General features: G+C 33.9%; 3 protein-coding genes across 4 annotated transcripts in view; 1 reads left to right on the plus strand and 2 right to left on the minus strand.

Moving 5' to 3' along the window:
* Positions 1-3,388, plus strand: part of LOC109060132 (tissue factor-like) — a 4,018-nt gene extending 630 nt beyond the window's left edge. The window contains exons 3-6 of the mRNA XM_019077276.2: positions 753-946; positions 1,050-1,231; positions 2,084-2,252; positions 2,671-3,388. Coding sequence (XP_018932821.2) covers positions 753-946; positions 1,050-1,231; positions 2,084-2,252; positions 2,671-2,816 — 691 coding nt within the window. The 3' untranslated portion in view covers positions 2,817-3,388. The remainder of the gene's footprint in view (positions 1-752; positions 947-1,049; positions 1,232-2,083; positions 2,253-2,670) is intronic.
* Positions 3,389-3,841: 453 nt separating this feature from the next.
* On the minus strand, positions 3,842-8,239 carry LOC109060131 (tartrate-resistant acid phosphatase type 5-like). The gene is made up of 6 exons (XM_019077275.2): positions 8,036-8,239; positions 7,630-7,820; positions 6,475-6,602; positions 6,189-6,380; positions 4,898-5,045; positions 3,842-4,267 (listed from the first exon to the last, which is right to left on the minus strand). The coding sequence occupies exons 1-6, from the start codon at positions 8,106-8,108 to the stop codon at positions 4,022-4,024; spliced, it is 978 nt and encodes a 325-aa protein (XP_018932820.1). The 5' UTR covers positions 8,109-8,239; the 3' UTR covers positions 3,842-4,021.
* A 1,676-nt stretch (positions 8,240-9,915) lies between these two features.
* On the minus strand, positions 9,916-20,085 carry LOC109060128 (ATP-binding cassette sub-family D member 3-like). Of its 2 annotated transcripts, none has more exons than XM_042714572.1 (23): positions 19,906-20,085; positions 19,336-19,369; positions 19,068-19,169; positions 18,133-18,221; positions 17,931-18,000; positions 17,224-17,321; positions 16,457-16,580; positions 16,305-16,361; positions 16,083-16,225; positions 15,912-15,981; positions 15,398-15,467; positions 15,213-15,310; positions 14,956-15,047; positions 14,740-14,831; positions 13,973-14,039; positions 13,822-13,885; positions 12,883-12,960; positions 12,720-12,785; positions 12,521-12,610; positions 12,301-12,420; positions 11,151-11,255; positions 10,997-11,053; positions 9,916-10,911 (listed from the first exon to the last, which is right to left on the minus strand). In XM_042714572.1, exons 1-23 carry the CDS (start codon positions 20,013-20,015, stop codon positions 10,834-10,836), a joined length of 1,974 nt encoding a protein of 657 aa, XP_042570506.1. In that variant the 5' UTR covers positions 20,016-20,085; the 3' UTR covers positions 9,916-10,833. The 2 variants fall into 2 exon arrangements, with proteins under 2 accessions (XP_042570506.1, XP_042570505.1); XM_042714571.1 differs by lacking the exon at positions 17,931-18,000 and adding an exon at positions 17,555-17,624 and having other exon boundaries at positions 19,906-20,083.
* Between the last annotated feature and the right edge of the window lie 313 nt (positions 20,086-20,398).

A 20,398-nucleotide genomic window follows, 5' to 3' on the forward strand; every position in this document is an offset into this window, starting at 1 on the left:
ACAACAGGTCAAAAGGTATTGTTTCAATAATAGTGAACAATAGTGAAATCTGTTACAGTTTCCCCTTGCAGATTTAATATAAAAGTAAAATGTACAGTATGTACAGATGAGCTTCATATGTTGCATAGAATATGTTTTACTTTCATACAATAGTGAAAGACTCAATAAAAAGTGCTGTTGCCTTGTTGTATGGCCGTTATCTAATATTACTTACTAATACAGTACTAGATCATATTGATTCTGACCAATCAAGTCATAATTCATTGATTATATCAAAAGGTTTCTCACTCTGCAATCTGAACATGGCCATAAACAGATAAAAGTGTGAAGTATAAGGGCAATAAAAGTGTATATTATATATTATGTATTTTGTTTCTTTTGTTTTAAACTTTTCTATTCATTTCTACTCAGTTTTCTTTTCATTTCTATCATTAATTGAATTAAAAGTGCATTGAATTGATCTCTGCAGGTTATAACTTTGGAACCACTTTTTTAAAGTCAGTTAAACTTAAACAGATTTTACTTTTCGTTGGTTTAGAAACTTTATTATTAATATTTAAACATAAAAAACCTTAATAAACAAAACATTCTGTATTAAACTCTCACATGAGGCAGATTTGGCAACTCTTGCATATTTCCACACCCAGGACTTGTTACAGCAGGCACCAACCTGTCACTTTTTCTCTTGTAATATAATTTATTATTTCCAAATGTTTTCTTTACAATCTGAATGTCTGTGTAAATGACTGTAGAGTCGGCCAGGACAGAGAACGGACGCCGCACTGTATAAGGACGATGGCAATGGAATGCGACCTGACTGCAGGGTTAAAAAAGCTGAATGCCTATTACACCGCTGACATCCTGTCTGAACCCATGCGGGGCGTCTCCTCTGATCTGGTTGAGTTCCCTCATGCTACAACGGAGAAATTCTCCCCTTACTATGACAGTCAGTATCCTTGACAACCCACTGCACACCTTTGTTTTTTATTTTATTTTATAACATGAAGATTTTTGAAATGTTATAAAGATCTGCTTTGATTCTCTTTCAGCTGCTATTGGCAGACCAGAGTTTAGAATAGAAGTAAGCAGTGACAAAAGGAAGACGACACTGCATGTGGAGGACATCCCCACGGCTCTCTTTGTGGATGAAAAGAGACTGAATATTCGGGATGTTTTCATGGACAACCTGCAGTATAAAGTAACCTACAGGAAAGCCAAGAGCACAGGAAAGGTTAGTGTTGTCCGTAAAGGGTTCAATCTCGCTTTTTTCTTATCTTATTTAATAAGCAGCAAAGAAACTTTTATTCCAAAGTAATTCCTTCACAGTTTTTTTTTTTCAACTATGTAATAAACAAAGTCAATTGTTGTGGGTTTTTTTTTTTTTTTTTTCAGATGGAGACTCAAAGATTTTTATTTCATAAATATATATATTTTTAACTTAGAGGTTAATTATAGTTATAATTAAAAACTGACAATTTTACAATTATTTATTTTACTCAGCATGATACATTATGTAGGGCACAATAAAATGTTAAAAAGTCTATACAATCATTAAGAAAGAGTTTTAAAAGAAATTGATACTTTTATTCAGCAAGGATGCAATAAATTAATCAAAACTGACTGTAAAGACATTTATAATGTTACCCAAATATTTATATTTAAATTAATTTCTATTCATCATAGAGTTCTGAAAAAAAAGAAAAATCACAGTTTCCTCAAAAAAGGAAGCACAACTATTTTCAGCATTGATAATAATAATAAATGATAAATCGGGATGTTAGAATGATTTCTGAAGGATCATGAGACACTGAAGACAAATGAAGAGTAACGGCTGCTGAAAATTCAGCTTTGCATCACAGGAATAAATTACATTTTAAAATATATTAAAATAGAAAACAGCTCTTTTAAATTGTAATTATATTTCTCACTACTATTTCTACTGCATTTTGATCAAATAAATGCAGACTCGGTGAGAATAAGAGACATTAAAATATTGTAAAAAATCACAATTATTCCAAACTTTTGGCTGGCAGTATATATACAGTATTTAGATTATACATATTTTATGTGTTTGCCTCTTCAGAAAGAGAAGATCAGTAAAAGCAGCATCATTGAGCTGACGGATTTGGACCGAGGAGAGAGTTACTGTTTTTACGTTCAGGCCTTCCTACCTTTCCGTGCTCAAGACAAACAACACGGGGAGATCAGCAACATCCAGTGCTCTTCGGAAGAAAGCCCATCTATCTTTGAAGGTAATGCTTGAAGTTTTTACATTAACACTTGGCCTGTCAGGGATTTTCAGCTCAACTACCCCAGGAAAAGCAAACGTTGAGAATTTTGTCTGTTAGGGAGTGAATCATTTTCCCAAAATAGACTCTCTCCCCTCATCTGGACTCTGGCTGTAACGCATCCCCTTATGAAGTGTCGGATAGCAGATATAGTATCATATCAGAGATTTATATGGACTCTATGAATGTGTGTTTCACAGAGACATTTAATGCAACTGATAGCACTCATAATTGATGATGAAATGTGTCCATTGGGTGGATTGTAAATGAATCATCTTAGTGTCTAGGGACCAATAGAACTGCAAAATTCCTGTGGTGTCTATCAAACTCATTGAATCAAGTGTTAAGTGACCTTAATGACGATGATGTAATGTTTTTGCAGAGTACGGCATGGGTGTCATAGCCGGAGCCATTCTTATTACCATTTTGGCAATAACAGCAATCATTATTGTCATCGTGATGTGCTGCAGACGAAGGAAGAGAGCGGTAAACACAGGAAAAGAAAGATTACCACTGAATGGTGTGTGAGGAGTGTGGATGCTCTGTTTGGTACATCTAAATTGGACTCATTTTGGAAATTGGAAAATTGTGTTTCTGTGAAACCTCAAAATGTAGATATGTTAGACATATAATTTAGCAAGACAAGAGCTTTATTCTATCAGGTGGTGGGTTCTTTAGTCTGGCACTGAAGTGTACTGTATAAACATTTTTAGAAGCACTGCCTAATTTCATCTACTTGGTAACAAATAGAAATACTGTAGGATTTATGATGGGGGTTTTTTGTATGCACATGGGAGAATCAAAACCAGAGCACATTTTATGAAATGAAAGAACACTAATATATTTTTTTAGTTATTAATGTGGTAAACTGTATTTGTTTTTAAAGTATATTTGTGTTTTAACAGCAAAATGTTCTGCTAAGTTTTAGCACATTGCAACTGTACATGGCTAACCAGCGATCATAAAATAATGTCAAAATCTGGTTTATTGTTGCCGTTTTGATACATTAACTTTATTACTGTACTGTACTACAAATCCTGTGAATGGTACTGATGTGGATTTTTTTTTATAAATAAAACAATTAAATATACAAAAATGCACATGTGGACTAATCAGAATGCAGACCTTTGTCATTATATTTTCTAACTTCAAAGGAAATGTTTTATATTGTGCCTTATAAGAAAACTTAGTTATGAAAATCCAACTCATATTTAAACTCAAACTCATAGAGATGTTGAACAATTAGGGAAATAGCTCAGTGCCGCCCCAATTGTAAATTAGTAAAATTCCATTTAATATGACTGACCTTAAAAAATTGTATGTTCTCCTTTTAAGAGTAAATTGTTTTTGTATTTATATATATAGATATGTATTGCAAATAAAATCAATAAATACAATTATGTATTGCATTTGTGTAGATAAAATTATATATATATACAGTATATATATATATATATATATATATATAGATATATATATATATATATATATATATATAATATATATATATATATATATATATATGTAAGTAATCTCAGCAAAAAAAAAATAAATAAAAAATATTTTGTACATAGCAAGCTAAACATGAATGTAAAATTAAAATACAGTTAAAACTAAATTAAAATATACATTCAAATATACAATAAAAATTTGTTGATGAAATTAGAAAGAACTTTTGGCAAAGTGATTGTTGTGTTCATTTAGAGAAGACTAGGGCAAATGTTATAATTACGTCAAAGTTGGACTTTACGTTTAGGGACGGATGTCTGGTACACACACTTCCCATCTTCCTGGATGTAATTTATCAACATCTCACTTGTATTGACTTCAAAGTACACAAACGCTCCTGTCGTCTGATTGACTGCGTTGGAGAACAGCTGCCAAGACGGCGGGAAGGTGTTTTTGTGGTCTGTGTGAATTTCCGCATTGACTCCAGTTCCACTGACAACGTATGAGCTTCCATCGTCTTCTCTGATAAACTGATGAAATAGAAATATTTATAGTTCGATTATATGATGCTGATGATGCTTTAGCACCCAAAATATTCACTATTAATGCTTTAATAAATTTGCTTAAAGGAATAGATCACAAAAAAACAGCTAAAAATCTACTCACCCTCAGGCCATCTATGATGAAGATGAGTTTGTTTCTTCATCTCAACAGATTTTGAGAAATTTAGCATTACATCACTTTGCTCACCAGTGGATCCTCTGCAGTGAATGGGTGCCGTCAGAATAAGAGTCCAAACAGCTGATGAAAACATCACAATCCAAATGTGTTTTAACTTTAAACCGTTGCTTCTGGCCAAAATAACAGTTCATAATCCATAACGTTATGGATGGACTGGAGTTGAGCGGATCAAACCCAATACTATGGGGTTACACGAAAATGAATAATTTTTTAGTGATATTTTCTGGGTAGATTTATTTGTTTTTTTTTACAAATCTGTTCTGATTAACAAACTCATTTACATCTTGGATGGCCTGAGAGTGAGTACATTTTCAGCAAATAAAATTTTTTGGGTGAACCTTCAATAGAATGTTTCATTGAAATGTTATAGTACTGCTTGATTTTCTGATACATGATAATGTGATGTTCAAGATACCGACCTGTAGACTGTGGTCATGACCACACAGATATAAGGAGACGCTGTACTTCTTCAGAAGAGGTCTGAGTTTTGAAACCAAACACTTGGTTGGACCATGATGTCCAATGGACCAGACTGGATAATGACCGGCCACAATGACAAAATCTGACCTGAGGAACAATCAAAAGATGCATCTATTATAAACGCATTTGATTAATATAAACTTTGTTTCACTTCTGTTGTGGAAAACAGCTGTGAGTTTTTGTGAGGGCATGTGCTGTTTGAGTTTACTTTTATCTGGCTGTTAAGTCATAAAACTGGGCAATTAAAAAAGAATTTTCACTCAAAATGCAAATTCTGCCATTATATTATTATAAGTTACAATTTAAATTGCTGCATGAAGTTTTTTTGAACATTGTCCGGCATACTATATTTAAATTATATAGCATATTTAAATGCTTTTAGGATCAAATATTCATTGAAAGCCTGATGTATCATATTTGATACTTACATTTTAGCATGATTTTTCTAAAAAAAAAAAAAAAAAAAAAAAAAAGAAGTTTGGAGAATCAAGTAAACCTACTGTAAGTTGCTTCAGCCTAGTAAGTGTTCATCTTGAAATATTAATAGCAATATATAAGTTATTCTTACGTTTATTTTATAGAACTTCACATCAAAAAGAAATATAACACAACCTGAAAGTGGACACTTTTACAATTATTCTAAGAGGCCATTTACTGGCTAAAAAAGCATAAATTATCATTCAGGTGACATAGGGCTTGTAGTACAATTTTATTTAATTTTTTTCAGCAAAGTTTTGATCATGTTGAAAACTTAGAGGCCTTAGAAATTCATGTATCAGTATATTTTAAACATTTCTTCTTTGTGTTGTTCAGAAAACAAAGCCACATTTATGATTGCAGTGACATAAGGGTGAGTAAACAATGACAGATTTCATTTTTGGGTGAACTGTCCCTTTAAGAGCTGGTCGTATTTTTAGTATGGAATGCCAAGAGTGTTTTCCAGGTCACTTCTGGGATTTAGGAGGATGTGATTGTGGATCTGAGGCGGTGAAGAGGTGAGAGAGAATAAGTGAAAGAATGTGGTAATGGAGGAGTGGAAGGAGTGTGGCAGGTCAGGGCCTTTAAAAACATGCCCTAAAATTCCTGTTACAGGAATAATGTTTGCCCAGTGAAAGCAAAACACTTCTTGCGATTATCCACATTGGATTTCAATGTTGTTTGTTCTTCTGTTAGATATTGAGTAGACTGTTTGCATTTGGGTCTTAGGTAGCTATTGTACTTATGACTCACTTGGTGTTTTGAAGCTTCTCCTCAATCCATTTCAGATGTTGCTTAGCGGCAGCGTAGTCCTCCGGACCTACAGGTTCAAGCCTGTCATAGGTGTTCCCACACAAAACCACTGTGTCAATCATCAGAACCGTGATGGAAGTGTTGCTGTGAGGAACCTTGAAGTTCAGCTCATAGTAGAGGTCTGGGTAGATCCTGCCAAACATTAACAGCAGCGCACTGTGGTCATTCATGAATGGCCATGTTTACATTCTTTAATACACAGAGCTTGACCTTTGACCTCACTCACCATCTTTCCGATCTATTTGAGTATGCGATCTGGGCTGATATGTTTCCACGGTGATCGTGATTTCCTGCTACCAGGTACCACGGCACGGCCATCAGCGCGGGGTGAGAGAACACACTCTCAAAGGTAGACTGAAGAATAGACCGTCATTAAAACTTCAAAACATCATTTTAAAATATTCATTATTACACATATATATTTACATAAGTCAATTATTACTATTATAGTATTAATAATATGTTAAATATGAATTAATGAGTGTTATATAATTAGAACTTGACTATATATTGATAAAGGTATTTAATTTAATTTAATGTGTTTAGACTTTTAATAACAATCATCATAACTACACTGATCTAAATATGGTGATGAGGAGCCATTCTTGGTTTTACTTGTGTTTACTACAAATGGAACAGGTAAACCATTTAAATATACCGTAAAATAAAACACTGTACCTTGGTACTTTTTATTCATTTTATTTTATTTTTTATATATATTTTATATATATATATATATATATATATATATAAATATTATATATATTTTATATATATATATATATATATCTATATGTATGTATATATAATATATATATATATATTATATATATATATTATAGATATATATATATATATATATATATATATATATGATTTATTTTTATTTTACATAAGAATTTAGATATATCTATATATATATATATATATATATAAATGAGAACTATATTGCTCCTCTAAATGACTGAGTTATAACATTTTATTGGAAATTATGAGGTTATATATATATATATATATATATTTATTTAAAAATAGTGATGACTGATTAGGAGTAATCTAGTTTTACTTGTGAATAAGTCAAAAACTTTACTGCGTTCTGTTCTTCTGCCACTAGAGGGACCAATTCATCTGTGACACTGACTATATATCAGATCATCAGAGAGTGTAAAGACAGTTCACTGAGCTGAAGTACCCTGTGCACACGTTCCCTGTCTGCTCTCTAACCTGTCTGATCCTGGTTACAACATCAAACTTTGAAGCTGTACATGTTAACCTTGCATAACAGATCCCTCAAAAAGTTTTGAGCAAATTTCACAAGCACTTAAGAAAGAAATTTAGGAGGAAATGAATCAGTTCTTAAGTGACTTAACCTGGTGGTCACCTTAAACCGGGGGTCATCTACATCCCTGACCCCTCTGAAGTAGAAATGATCTCCAAGACTGAGGACAAAGTCCAGTCCTGAGCTCTTAGCGATTCTGCCCAGTTCATTGGCCGTGTCGAACTCATGCGGTGTGTAGTAGGGGTATATAGGAAGTCCACCCCAGTCTCCAATCCCAACAAACTTCAGAGAAGCTGAAGAGAAACAAAACATGCAGATATAGATTTTATATCCAATGTACATTCAACAGACTCAAAGTGAACTCATTTCACACTTGATCACATGCAAAATTCTTACTGAATCGGTTTGTCAGCACTAGTAATCATGTGGCTGTTTACATTTCCTGGTATTTTAAATTTCACAGTTAAACAGATCATTAAGAACATACATCAGAAATACTGTATTCTACCTTGTTCATTCGCCTGACATGTTGTGATGAACGTCTGAAGGCAGGAGAAAAGAAGGAAGGCCAGCGACGCCATATCATGCCTTCAGACTGCTGATCTGATCCTGCAAACGGTCAAAGTGTAAAAGTGAAGCTTGAGAGTCACAAAGACACTGACAAGCCACAAACAGCTTAACACTCAATTCTATGCACCTAAAGGGAAACTACATGTGGTTTATGACAAGCTTCCTGTATTGAGCCTAGAGTGAAAGAATGAAGCAATGATGGCCAACGATCACTGGTTTACAAAGTAAACAAATGAATGTTATTATCGGCTATAAGAAAAAAAATAAAAAAGATTATAAATACAACACCACCACCACCACTATACTACAATATTAGTTGTTCATGTTAATTAGAATAATTTTATAATAATTTTTAATTGCAACATAATTATTTGTTTTTAATAACATGATCAGCTATCAAAAGCGTTCGTAAAATATAATTAACAATAATTATAATTGTAATAATTATTAAATTATATAAAACAATATAGATTATTATTTAAATGGTAAAAAAATAATAATTGTATAGTATTTTGTTTAATTATATTATAACTTATAATAATTGCAATATAATGTTCGTTTGATCTATCTAATGAGCTTATAGTTATAACAAAACTGCTTAATTATAATAATAAATAAAAAGTTTAATATTTTGAAGTTTAATTATATTTTATAATTATTTTGAATACTAATCTTATTATCAATTACAAATAAAACAAGAATAATTAATAATAATAATAGTCATTAATCATTTGAAGTTATCTTATTTTCTATATTATTTTAATTAGAATTTAAAATAAAAAATAAATAATATTCAATATTTTACACACATTTTTCTGTGTGTTACTATGACAGCCACAGTTGATCTGTAGTAACATATTTATTTAAAATTCTGTATAGTGATCTATTGGTAATATGCCAACCCTTATCAAGCAGATATGTCATTTATATGGCTCTAGTTAGAGTTTACAGTGGAAGCTCTCCAGCAGATCTCATAAATCATTAACTTACACTGGATAGCAAGTCATGAACGGTCTTCACTACAAATCAAATGCAGTCTTCTATGTGGTACCAGTGTGCAGTTATAGTATCAGATGGTAATACCATGCTACTTTGATATATACCACAGTACTAAATGATTACTATATACAGTACACTACCGGTCAAAAGAATGATTTCTGAAGGATCATGTGACACTGAAGACTGGAGTAATGATTGTGTTCAGCTTTGCCATAAAACATTAAAATATATTTAAATAGAAAACAATCATTGTAAGATTTCACAATGTTACTGTTTTTACTGCATTTTTTATCAAATAAATGCAGACTTGGTGCGTAAAAAAAATCCAAACTTTTGACTGGTAGTCTTCATGTGCAGTGATGTTTTCATGGTAACGTCATAGTACTTAGTATTTGTTAAAGACAAAGACTTTTAAACCAATAAAATGAGATTGATTGTAGTTTGAAACACGGTACAGTGAAATCAGGCAAATCCAAAATATCAAATGGATTTTCTCAATCACTTTTGACCAAAAGTACATCCGAGTTTGTGTTTTATCACCTTTGGCCAGGAACAGGTGACTAGAGGCACATTACAAAAACATTGTCAAGTTGAGGGTGAAAGGTCAAATGAGTGTCTAATCTAAATGACCTTTCACTTACATCTGATGTGTTTTAAAGATCAACATTCATCCTTTTTTTTTTTTTTTTTTTTAAGATTTCCCAAAGCCAGTTTCATAACGTGCGATAAACTAGTCCAACTGAACTCACACACACACAAAATCATCAACACAATCTATAACCATTTCTTCAAGATAAAAAAGACCACTAACAGACTTTGTAGTATCAATATCTCCTTTTTTTAATGAAAACATACAGCAAAGTGGTTCATTTGCTTAATGTGTGAAGTGCTACGACAATATTTCTTACAGTTCTTACATAACAACCGTTCCAGATTCCTTCCACATCAAGAAATGCCAACAGTGCTGGAGTAAACAAGTGCATAGGCAACTTCTCATCGATTACAGACACCGAACAGTTATACAAGGCTTCCTGGTTGTCCAAATTACAACTCGCACACATCCAGACCACCAAACCACGCTGCAGTGAGCACGAAAGGCCACTTAGTAGCTGATGAGAAAAAGGCAATATTAGATCATTATTGTGTGTCTAGCATATTAAACGCTCAGTTCAGTCCAGTGCCATCGATTTGTGTGTTCCTATACAGACCAATTTCATTTATTAACAAATTAGTGCACAATATGCATTTCCTTGGTACACGCTGCCACACATAATTATGTCTTATAAATTGGACTGCTTAAATTACAAAATTATATACAATCACTCAGGACAAAAGTAGTGTTAATAAATCTCTAAACACAATTTCATCCCAAAAAGGTTATAGATGATTAAAAACAAACTCCTAGATTAGGCGACTACTTAAAGGGACAGTGCACTCAAAAATGAAACTTCCGTCATTACTTTCTCACGCTCAAGTTGTTCCAAACTTGTACGAGTTTCTGTCTTCTGTTGAATATTTGAGAAGATATTTTGAAAAATGTTTGGAACCAAGTTGATGGTCTTCATTGATTTCCACAGTGTGGAAAAATACTATCAAATGTTACTTTATTTTGCTTTCTTCGGAAGAAAGAGTAAATGATGACAGAACTTTCATTTCCAAGTGAACTATCACTTTAAGAAGTGAACAGTTAGGGGCCCTCACTAGGGCTTCTGATAGTACAGTGCAGTTGTTTTTCCTCTAAGAGCCGAACTCCACAGTTTCAGGGGTGATGGGTTTAAATTCGTAGTTTCCTCTTCCATCCATATGGAGGTAGTACTGAAAAAAAGAAAGGACATTTTGTGCTCAAGCATACGGTTAATGTCTGTAAATATTAATGATGGGGAAGCAGCGCTGATCTCACCTTGTGATGCTTCCACAGGGACTTTCTGTGAGAGACTGTGAACAGAGTGATGCCAACCTGCCGAACAAGAACAAGAAACCACATATTCAGAGACATTTGAGCAGAATGTACAGTAATACAATTAAAAAATCTGTGTGTTGTGAGGATCAGGCACCTTTCTGCAGTGGTTATAGATGTAATCCTCCACGTCTACGCTCACAGCACTGGTGCACTCATCCAGGATGGCAAACTGGGGTTTATGGTAGAAAAGTCTGGCCATCTATGGGAAAACCATCATTTTATAAACCTATTAACATCTAGGAATTCTCATTACTTAACAGACTACTGTAATTTACATAATACTGACTCTAAATTGCTGCAGTTGAGTTGCAATTCATTTGGAACTTCAAAGACCTGTCCTATAATATCAGAAGTTCAAATGTCTGGGGGCAGTAAGATTCATTATTTTGAAAGAAATTAATACTTTTGTTTAGCACAAATGCATAACATTTTATTAGAAGTGACAGTATAATTTTTTAATTTTTGCAGCTTTGCCATGCCATGTAGAATACAATTTCTACATTTTAAAATATATTAAAATAGAAAAGTAGTTATTTTAAATAGTAATAAAATATTTCCCAATATTATCGTTACACATAATTTTGATCAAATAAATTCAGCCTTGGTGAGCAGAAGAGACTAAACATTAAAAAAAAAAAAAAAATCTTATTGACCCCAAACTTTTGAATGGTAGTGTACATAAGGACCAATATTTTGGACCAATCAGATTTCAGTGTGGGCGGGTCTATGTATTGAACACCAAGCGACTGATAAAAGGCCGTGCCACTCACTGGGACTAGTAAGTACAAAAAAAAAAAAAAAAAATAGTTTTTATAAAACAGTACCTATTTGTTTTGTTTTTTAATCAGGTTAGGATGAGTTAACATCATTTCAACATTTCCAGTATTATTGTAGGTCCAAAGTACACTTTTTACATGTTAGAAAAACTCTGACCAAAGTACAAATTAAACAGACATTTTCTAAGTCCATGGTTGGGAAATCTTTTTATAACTATGTTAATTTAGATGACTCCAACTTTTGATGTGACTCAGTCTAAGTGCAGTAGTGTAATGGTACTGTCAAAGATCTGGGCTTTAACACAAATAGTGGTGAAGTGGTTCAAAAACAGGATGTTAACAAGACAACAATATAGCCCTTATCAGTGCCTTTGACTTCTGTTCAGTAAACTGTCCCTGCAGTTACTGTAAGTGACTTTGCATTACTGTACGGGACTTTCTTTGTGGTTGTTAAAAATGTTTGTTTACCGCCATTCTCTGCTTCTCTCCTCCACTGAGCACATCCATCCAGTCCTGAACCATGTCCCACGACCCCTCTCTCTCCAAAATGTGACCTAACTGGACATTATCCAGGTATTCCTTCAGCACCTGCCACACAAAACAGGTTGATGGAATGAAAATGGTTTATTATAAAATAAATATAGGTGATCTGCATGTTACAGACTTTTTAAAAACTAGTTTATAGTACCTGGTCAGAGATGCCTTTCTTTTTTTGGTCCTCATGGGTGTCTGGGTAGATCACCTGATCCCTCAGTGTGCCGAGGGTCATGTAAGGCCTCTGGAAACAGACAAAAAGGCAAGTTATTCAGCTGCTGTGGACCATTCAGAAGATGTTCTGCCATGGGTAAAGTGGGTTTTGTGCTATAAAAATCTGTTTAAAGTTTCACCTGAGGGACGTAGAAGAGCTTCCCCCTCTCTGGTTTCGTCAAACTCCCACCAAACAGCGGCCATAACTAAAGAGAGCCCGGAAACCCGACATTTAGCAGATAAAATGGAAGACTTTTTACACAGAACCAAGAATTCCAGTCTAAGAATCGCAGACATGCTCACCTCTCCAAGAACCCGGAAAAGGGAACTCTTTCCACACCCATTGGGACCACACACCAAAACGTTGGCTCCGGATTTCACCTTTGAAGAGCACACACATTAACTATTAACTGTACTGTACAAACATTCCACCCCTGACTAAAAAGTAAACAAGGTTACTGTAAAAAAAAAGTTAAATAATACGCAATCACAATTACGAGATTCAAAGTCGCAATTATGAGCAAATTGCAATTGTAAAAAAAGTAGCAAATGACAGAAGCAAGTCCTCAATTGTGAGAAAAAGTTGTAATTGCGAGAAATAAAAGATGCAATTATGAGATATAGAGATGCAATTATGAGAAACAAAGCCACAATTAAAAGAAAAACTTGTAGTGTGGTTTATATATCTCATTAACAAGAATCAAAGATGCAATAATGAAAAACAAAGTCACAATTGCGATATAAAGCTGCAATTTTGAAAAAGTTGAAACCGTGGGATATGAAATGTTGAGAAAGTCACAATTACAAGAAAAAGTTGCAAATGTGAGAAAAAGTTCTAGTAATGAAAAACAAAGTCCCAAAGAAACAAAGTCGAAATTACAGTATGAGAAACACTCACAATTATGAGAAACAAAGTCAAAAACAAAAAGATGCAAATATGAGATATGAAATCACACTACAAGAAACTAAGTTGCAATAGAGTAAACAAAATCATAATTGTGTTACGTCGCAATTTGGATGTAAATTGCATCAATTGCATGATGTAAAGATAGGTAGGAATAAAAGATGTAAAAATATGAGAAACAATGTTGCAACTGCAAGAAATAAAGTAACTATTCTGAAAAACTTAAGATATAAAAGGTGAAAAGATAAAAGGGTCAAAATTGTGAGATATTAAGAATTTCTATTTCATTTCTCGCCACTGTACTGACAATCGAGTTGTAGAAATAATGTAAAACACACCTCAAACGACAGATCTCTAATCAGAATGTCTCCGTTAGGTGTAGCCAGGGGCGTGTGATCAAACCTGATGAGAAATGACATTAGCATCGTTGGTTCTCCTAACAGTGAAGCACTCAATCTGAGATTAAGGACTGAAGGAAGCTGCTCTTACTTGATGATATTGTCCACATTGATGATTCTTCCACTTCCAGGTATCAGAGTGAGCTTTTCTGTAGCATCTGTTTATAAAAAAAAAAAATAATAATTAAACTACATAGCTCTTTGAAGTTTGTTTCGGACCTTAAAGGGATACTCCATCGCAAAATGAAAATTTTGTCATCTATCACTTACCTCCATGTCATTCCAAACCCATAAAAGCTTCGTTCTCCAAATAAGTGTAGCACCATTTTGACAAATCTGAGCAGTACACAGGTGGCTTACGCTCTTCTGTGTCAGCCGCACCACAAGGATATGTTTTTTACATGTATTTACACTTTGGTTTGTAAGCAAACAGCGCATCGGTGCAGCGCGGCTGATACAGAAGAGCGTAAGCTGCCTGCGTACTGCTCAGAATTGCCAAAATGGCACTACGCTGATTTGGAGAGACACAGAGGAGAGGAATTGTTGAATAAAGTTATTTTTGTTTTCTTCATATAAAAAAAAGTATTCTCGTCGCTTCATAACATTACGGTTGAATCACTGATGGCAGATGGACTATTCTGACGATGCTTTTCATACTTTCCTGGACCTTGACACTGTTATTTACTTGGCAGTCTATGGGACAGTCACAAGCCTCCCGGTTTTCATCGAAAATATCTTAAATTGTGTTCCGAAGACGAACAAAGCATTTACAGGTTTGGAACGAAATGGGGGTAAGTGATTAATGACAAAATTTTCATTTTGCGGTGGAGTATCCCTTTAAGAGTCTCTGAAGCTCACCTTTCTCTGACAGAGACACCATGGTGCGTTCGTATTTCCCAGAATTCAGCTCGTTCAGGACCTTCATGAGCTCAGTGATGCGTGTGGTGAAGCTGAAGGGAAAAACAAACTCATTTTATAGCATCAAATGTACCAAGTTTTTAATGAAATGGCAAGCAACCACATAACTTAATTGCACATGCTGGTGCAATGTGATGAGGATATATGAACTTTTACCCTGACAGACGCGTCATTTCTCTGCCGGCAAGAACGATTCTGCCCAACGCCTGTGACATACGCAGCAGCATACGGCCGCTCTGGTAGTAGTCCTACAGGAGAACATGTCAAGATGAATAATCCTGCCCCGTCTCTCATTATTCCACATGAACATTCAGTTTTGCTCAGTAATGTGACATTACCACATTTAAATGCATTGTGAAAGCAATTAGGGCCACTAACTAAGAATAATCACAACATCAGTAGTGAAGTTTTACCTCCAGCAGTTCAGAGTGTGAGCTGTTCAGGTGTCGAGGGTGAGACAAATCAAGGAAAGGACGACTGACGACTAAATACCCAACAACGGTAGCGAAATCTGGAGCGAGAGAGAACAAATTATTAATCTTTTACTGCCCATGATCATGCATATTTTATTTAGGGAGATAATGAAACATCCTCTTACACTTGGCAATAATGCTATCCACCATTCCCATGGAGAAACGGAAGAAGATGAAATTGTGCAGATGATCGACCTGCAAACAAACTCAGATCAGCTAATAAACTCAGATATCAAGATAAGCAAACCTATATTAAATATATATAATAGATTATTGGCCCATATTAGAATGTTGGATATTTAATTGTGTATGCGCATGTATTTTTATTACCTTTAACTACATCTACTTTTAGAATATCCTTACCACAAAATTAATAAAAACAAATCATTTAATAACACTGTTAAATGTCATCAAAATATGAATTTGTCATACTGTACGTTGTAATGCCTAAAAACACTTGCAATCTAAAATTACTCATTTTAGTCTAGATTTATTTTTATTTGATTTAGGTAAGATAGTATACATTTTAATATTGGCCATTTATCAGCAACAATATCAAAGTAATATTTCTGTATTTCATGTGTAAATACTGATGCAGCCCTTTGATAATTAAAACTCTTTGTCTGGTCACATACTCACCAGTTTCTTGAAGGTTGAATGAATTGTCTGTTTCTCCCTTATATTTCCATTGTAGAAGGCAATCTCTTCACTGAGAAGGAAATAAAAACATTATTTGAGTAATATGCATCAAAATTTGAGAAAAACAAAATTAGATTACCACTATACTGCTAGATAGATACAAGTAAGTACCTGTTTGTGATGAGACGAGAGTTGACGTATCGGTATTCTCCTTCATACTTCTGTTCGGTCACTGTCATCTTACCGATCGGCCTGCGCAGACGGGTCAGGAAGAGGCCGGAGATCAGCAGGTAGGCCATCATAGTGGCGGGACCCTGTGCAAAGACACCAACAGATTCTCAAAATGTCCAATGGCACTGATCTACAGATTTTCATGATGTTTTTCACACTCACCTGAGCACCGATCGCTGTTGTTAATTTGAAAATGTATAAACCGATATCCAACAGGGGCTGGCGGGGGAAAGCAAGAAAAACTCAGTAAATGCTTTTCATTTGAAGATCTGCCTTTATTGGGAAAGTAAAAAAGGTATCAATTGGTTTCGTACCTTGCTGAGGTTGGAGTAAAGTTCCACCACACTGTTACAGAACTTTTCCACATCCTGCGTCAGCAGCTGATCAGCGTTAGCAATGCGGTTATCCAGGTTTCCCATTTTGTAGTACGTATATCCCCTGTGAACCCAAAGATAGTGACATTAGTAGCTAGACTTTTACATTTTCTTCAAAAACAATCACATTTCAAAACAAATTCACATTTTTTCATCACTCAGAGCGTTAATAGTCACCTCTCCTGAAAAATCTGTAGTTCTTATATTCATACAATATCGGTTATTGGCCGATATATATATATGTTTTGAAATCTGTTTTTTTTTTTTTTAAATTACATTTAATACAAAAAATTTTTAAATAAAAATACATATCTTTTATATATATATTTTCATTAAAGAATTGTAAATTGCTCAGTTGTTATTATTTAAGACGTAAAAATGAACGTTTTACACACAATCCCTAAATTTAAAATAATAAATTAAAAACAATATATATATATATATATATATATATATATATATTTATATCTTATTTTTTTTTTTTTTTTTACACAAAATTATTTCAAGTTTTAATATTAGCAAAAAAACATTTATCGGTATTTTCATGTCAATGCATCCATTTTAATAATTTGTATTTTAGTACATTATAACGAACGCCTATATGAGCAAATATAATAGTAATGCTTGTTTTGCAAAAACAGCATTTTACTGAGAACTTGTGAAGAATATTTCAGTTGGAATAATGTCATGGCAGTGATGGGCCTTACTTCAGGTACTCATCGTAGAGATGTTTGGTAAGTCTCACGCGAAAGCACAGCTTCAGTTCATTCAGGCCCAACTTCAGGAAGTTGTTCACCAGAGCGATCTGAAAGATTGAGATTTTATTTACAAATCTGGACAAATCTTTTCATAGTAACAATTTCAAACAATGCTTCCATGCTGATCTCTTACTGATATTAAACAAATGCATTCTAGCCTCAGAAATGTTTATGTGTTAACAGGAGGCACATATTAGATGGTTATTTGGAAGTTAATATTCTCAGAACTCCTCTGACTATTAACAATTACTACCAACTTTGATAAAAAGCAGAAACTTACAACTGGCATGGCCGTGATAAAGTTGAATAAGTACTTCTTGAAACCTTTAGTGGATCGACCAATGATCGCACTGCAAACCACAACATGCACACAAACACATGCAAACATGGTCAGAGTTAATACAGAAGGGAATAAACACACATCCCGCTGCCCTGTCCTTCATGTGCACGGAAAAATGAATGCAAATAACTTTTGAGGAAGCGCACATTCATCGTTACATTAACAAAACACAAATGTGCATTTAAACTGCAGACCAGAGGAGATCTGAGAGGTGAGCATGTGAGGAAACACAATGACTGGTTCAGTGATGTAAATCACATGACACATCAGTAACAATACATTAGTTTTCACAGCACATGAAGATACAGTAAATTACCCCAGGAATGACAGTCAGGTAGGAATAAAAGTGCCTCTTGAATAGTTTGAGATCTCTGCTAATGATTCCACTGTCAAAGATTTCAAAAATATAATCAAATCACATTAAATCAATATTTGACTGGGTGCTTGGCATTTTACAAAGTGTTGTAGTATTAAATTTCACAGCACTAACAAATCTGAAGTCTAAATCCATACGGTACCTTTCAATCAAAGTGCCGTTCTGAATCATCCAGACGTCACAATAGGTCCGAGTCACAAGCATAACTGCGATCAAGAGCAGGTACCATGTCTGTGACATACAAAAAAAAAAAAAAAAAAAAAAAAAAGAATAGAATAAATAAATAATGTGAAAAAAAAAATAATGAGCTGAAATGCTTCACTTTTATTTGGCAGACATACATGCACAATATCTTTCAAAAGTTCGGAGTCTGTAAGTTTTTATGTTTTAGGAAGAGGTTTCTTATGCTCGCCAAGGCTGCAATTATTTGATCAAAAATACATTGAACATTAATATTCTGAAATATTATTATTATTTAAAATAGCTGTTTTCATTTTGAATATGCTTTAGTTTAATTTCATTTCATTTAATAATTTCATTAAATGTATTTCTCTGATGGCAAAGCTGAATTTTCAGCATCATTACGCCAGTCTTCACTGTCACATGATCCTTCGGATATCATTCTAATATGCTGATTTGCTGCTAAACAAATATTTCTATATTTTTATCAATGTCGAAAATAGTTGTGCTGATTGATATTTTCGTGGAAACGGCAATGCATTTTTTTTTCTTTGATGAACAGAAAGTTAAAAAGAATAGCATTTATTTGAAGTGCATTTTTTATAACAATGTAAAAGTCTTACTGTCACTCTTGATCAATTTAATGCATTGGTAAATTAAATAAAAATAATAATTTATTTAAAAAAAATATATTTTTGAATGGTAGTATATAAAATGTGTATCGTTTCAGTTCGGAAAAAAATATGCACAAAACAATGCACTCTGACTATCAACACCAAAAAGAACATGTTCTTGGCTATGACATAAATTTAAGATGATTGGCTATTTTTTTCTTTTTTTTTTTAAATGCAAACCTTCAATTGTTCCACCAAGAACTCACATGAAGCCAATTCTCACCTCTTTGCAGAAGAATCTTGGCACCATAATCCTGATGATCCGTGAGATCCGGATGAAAAAGAGCTTGTCCACAGCAGCTCTGTCTTTCTTGCCATCTTTCAGCTGGATTTAAAACACAAGAAGTGTTGAAAGTCAGAGGAAACTCATGGAATATAGTGTCACACAGCCACACTAACTAAATAGTCTTACATTAAAGCAACATCCACTGCATTCAGTGTATACAGTTTTATCAGGTCACGGCAGAGACCGATCAATACATTTCTCTTACCTCACTGCTCAGATCATTTGAAGAACCCTTCTTCCTGTTAAGGATGATGAAATAAATATATATTAATAATAATTACAGTATGTCCAATAACATTCAATACGAAGCATTTCATAAATATTGCAACAGAAAAACAATAAATATTAAATAAATATTGTTTTTCTGGCATAAGTATGCTTGATGCTGAATCCTAAATCAAGAGAATTCAAGTACTGTATGAATAATTCTTGAGTATAGAATTTTTGATTGCAAACTGTGTCCACATTTGCCCAACCAACACTGTCCTTTATGAAAGAGTCCATTGTTGGACAGTGAGACTGCAACAAGCAAACTCCTGTTCAATAAACTTTATAGATTGTATTTCACTATAAGGTCAAGATATAGGATGTGTCTCAAAAACTATTAAGGCGCCTACCAAGACTAGACAGCTCATTAGGCTTTGACACATGGCCATAATGTTGGCCCGGACTCATTTGCTGTATCGTATGTAGTTGAACCGGGGTCACTCTGACACTGAACTCTATTTGTTATCTTATTTTATGCATTAGGTACTTCATGTGTGTTTTCACATACCTGTTCAGTCGAGCGGATTTTCGTCTCTGCTTCAGGAAGTATAAAACGAGCAGGATACCGCCAGCCACAGCGGAGTTCTTCGCTGTCAAGTACTTGCTGACGGCCGCCATGTTTCCTACTGAGAGCGAAGAGAAGATCCCGTCCCTCTACCGGCTCCCGTACTCATGACCTCATCATCACACCATCATCATCACGGACCTGCTCTGGGTTCATTAACCCTTTAGGAAACAACCACACAAATACACACTTTCAATAAAATACACGCCTGTTATATCGACCATGTTGAAGTAAAACAAGTAACACTTTTCATTTATTATTTATAAGTGAAATATTCTTATCCTCTTTATTAGACTATCCTACCTTTTACGAGTTTTCCCATAGTTTCTAGAGTTTGAAATACTACGTATTGAGGTCGATTTTTTTATATATATATATATATATATAGTTTTGTTATTGTCTTAATTTATTGTCTGCATAGTTAGCTTGATTTTTT

The sequence above is a fragment of the Cyprinus carpio genome, chromosome A24, assembly GCF_018340385.1.
Source record: "Cyprinus carpio isolate SPL01 chromosome A24, ASM1834038v1, whole genome shotgun sequence".
NCBI classification, from domain to species: Eukaryota; Metazoa; Chordata; class Actinopteri; order Cypriniformes; family Cyprinidae; genus Cyprinus; species Cyprinus carpio.

Bases quoted from the DNA above. Each gene is read 5' to 3' on its own strand.
- LOC109060131 (XM_019077275.2), bottom strand. From the start codon at position 8,108: ATGGCGTCGCTGGCCTTCCTTCTTTTCTCCTGCCTTCAGACGTTCATC. The intron at 6,381-6,474 runs GTGAGTGAGGTC...AATGTTTGGCAG, and splicing joins TCAAATAGATCGGAAAGATG to GATCTACCCAGACCTCTACT. The intron at 4,268-4,897 runs GTCGGTATCTTG...CTATTTCATCAG, and splicing joins GTCATGACCACAGTCTACAG to TTTATCAGAGAAGACGATGG.
- LOC109060128 (XM_042714572.1), bottom strand. From the start codon at position 20,015: ATGGCGGCCGTCAGCAAGTACTTGACAGCGAAGAACTCCGCTGTGGCT. The intron at 19,170-19,335 runs GTAAGAGAAATG...TTTTAAATCCAG, and splicing joins CAAATGATCTGAGCAGTGAG to CTGAAAGATGGCAAGAAAGA. The intron at 15,468-15,911 runs GTGAGTATGTGA...GTTTGTTTGCAG, and splicing joins ATTCAACCTTCAAGAAACTG to GTCGATCATCTGCACAATTT.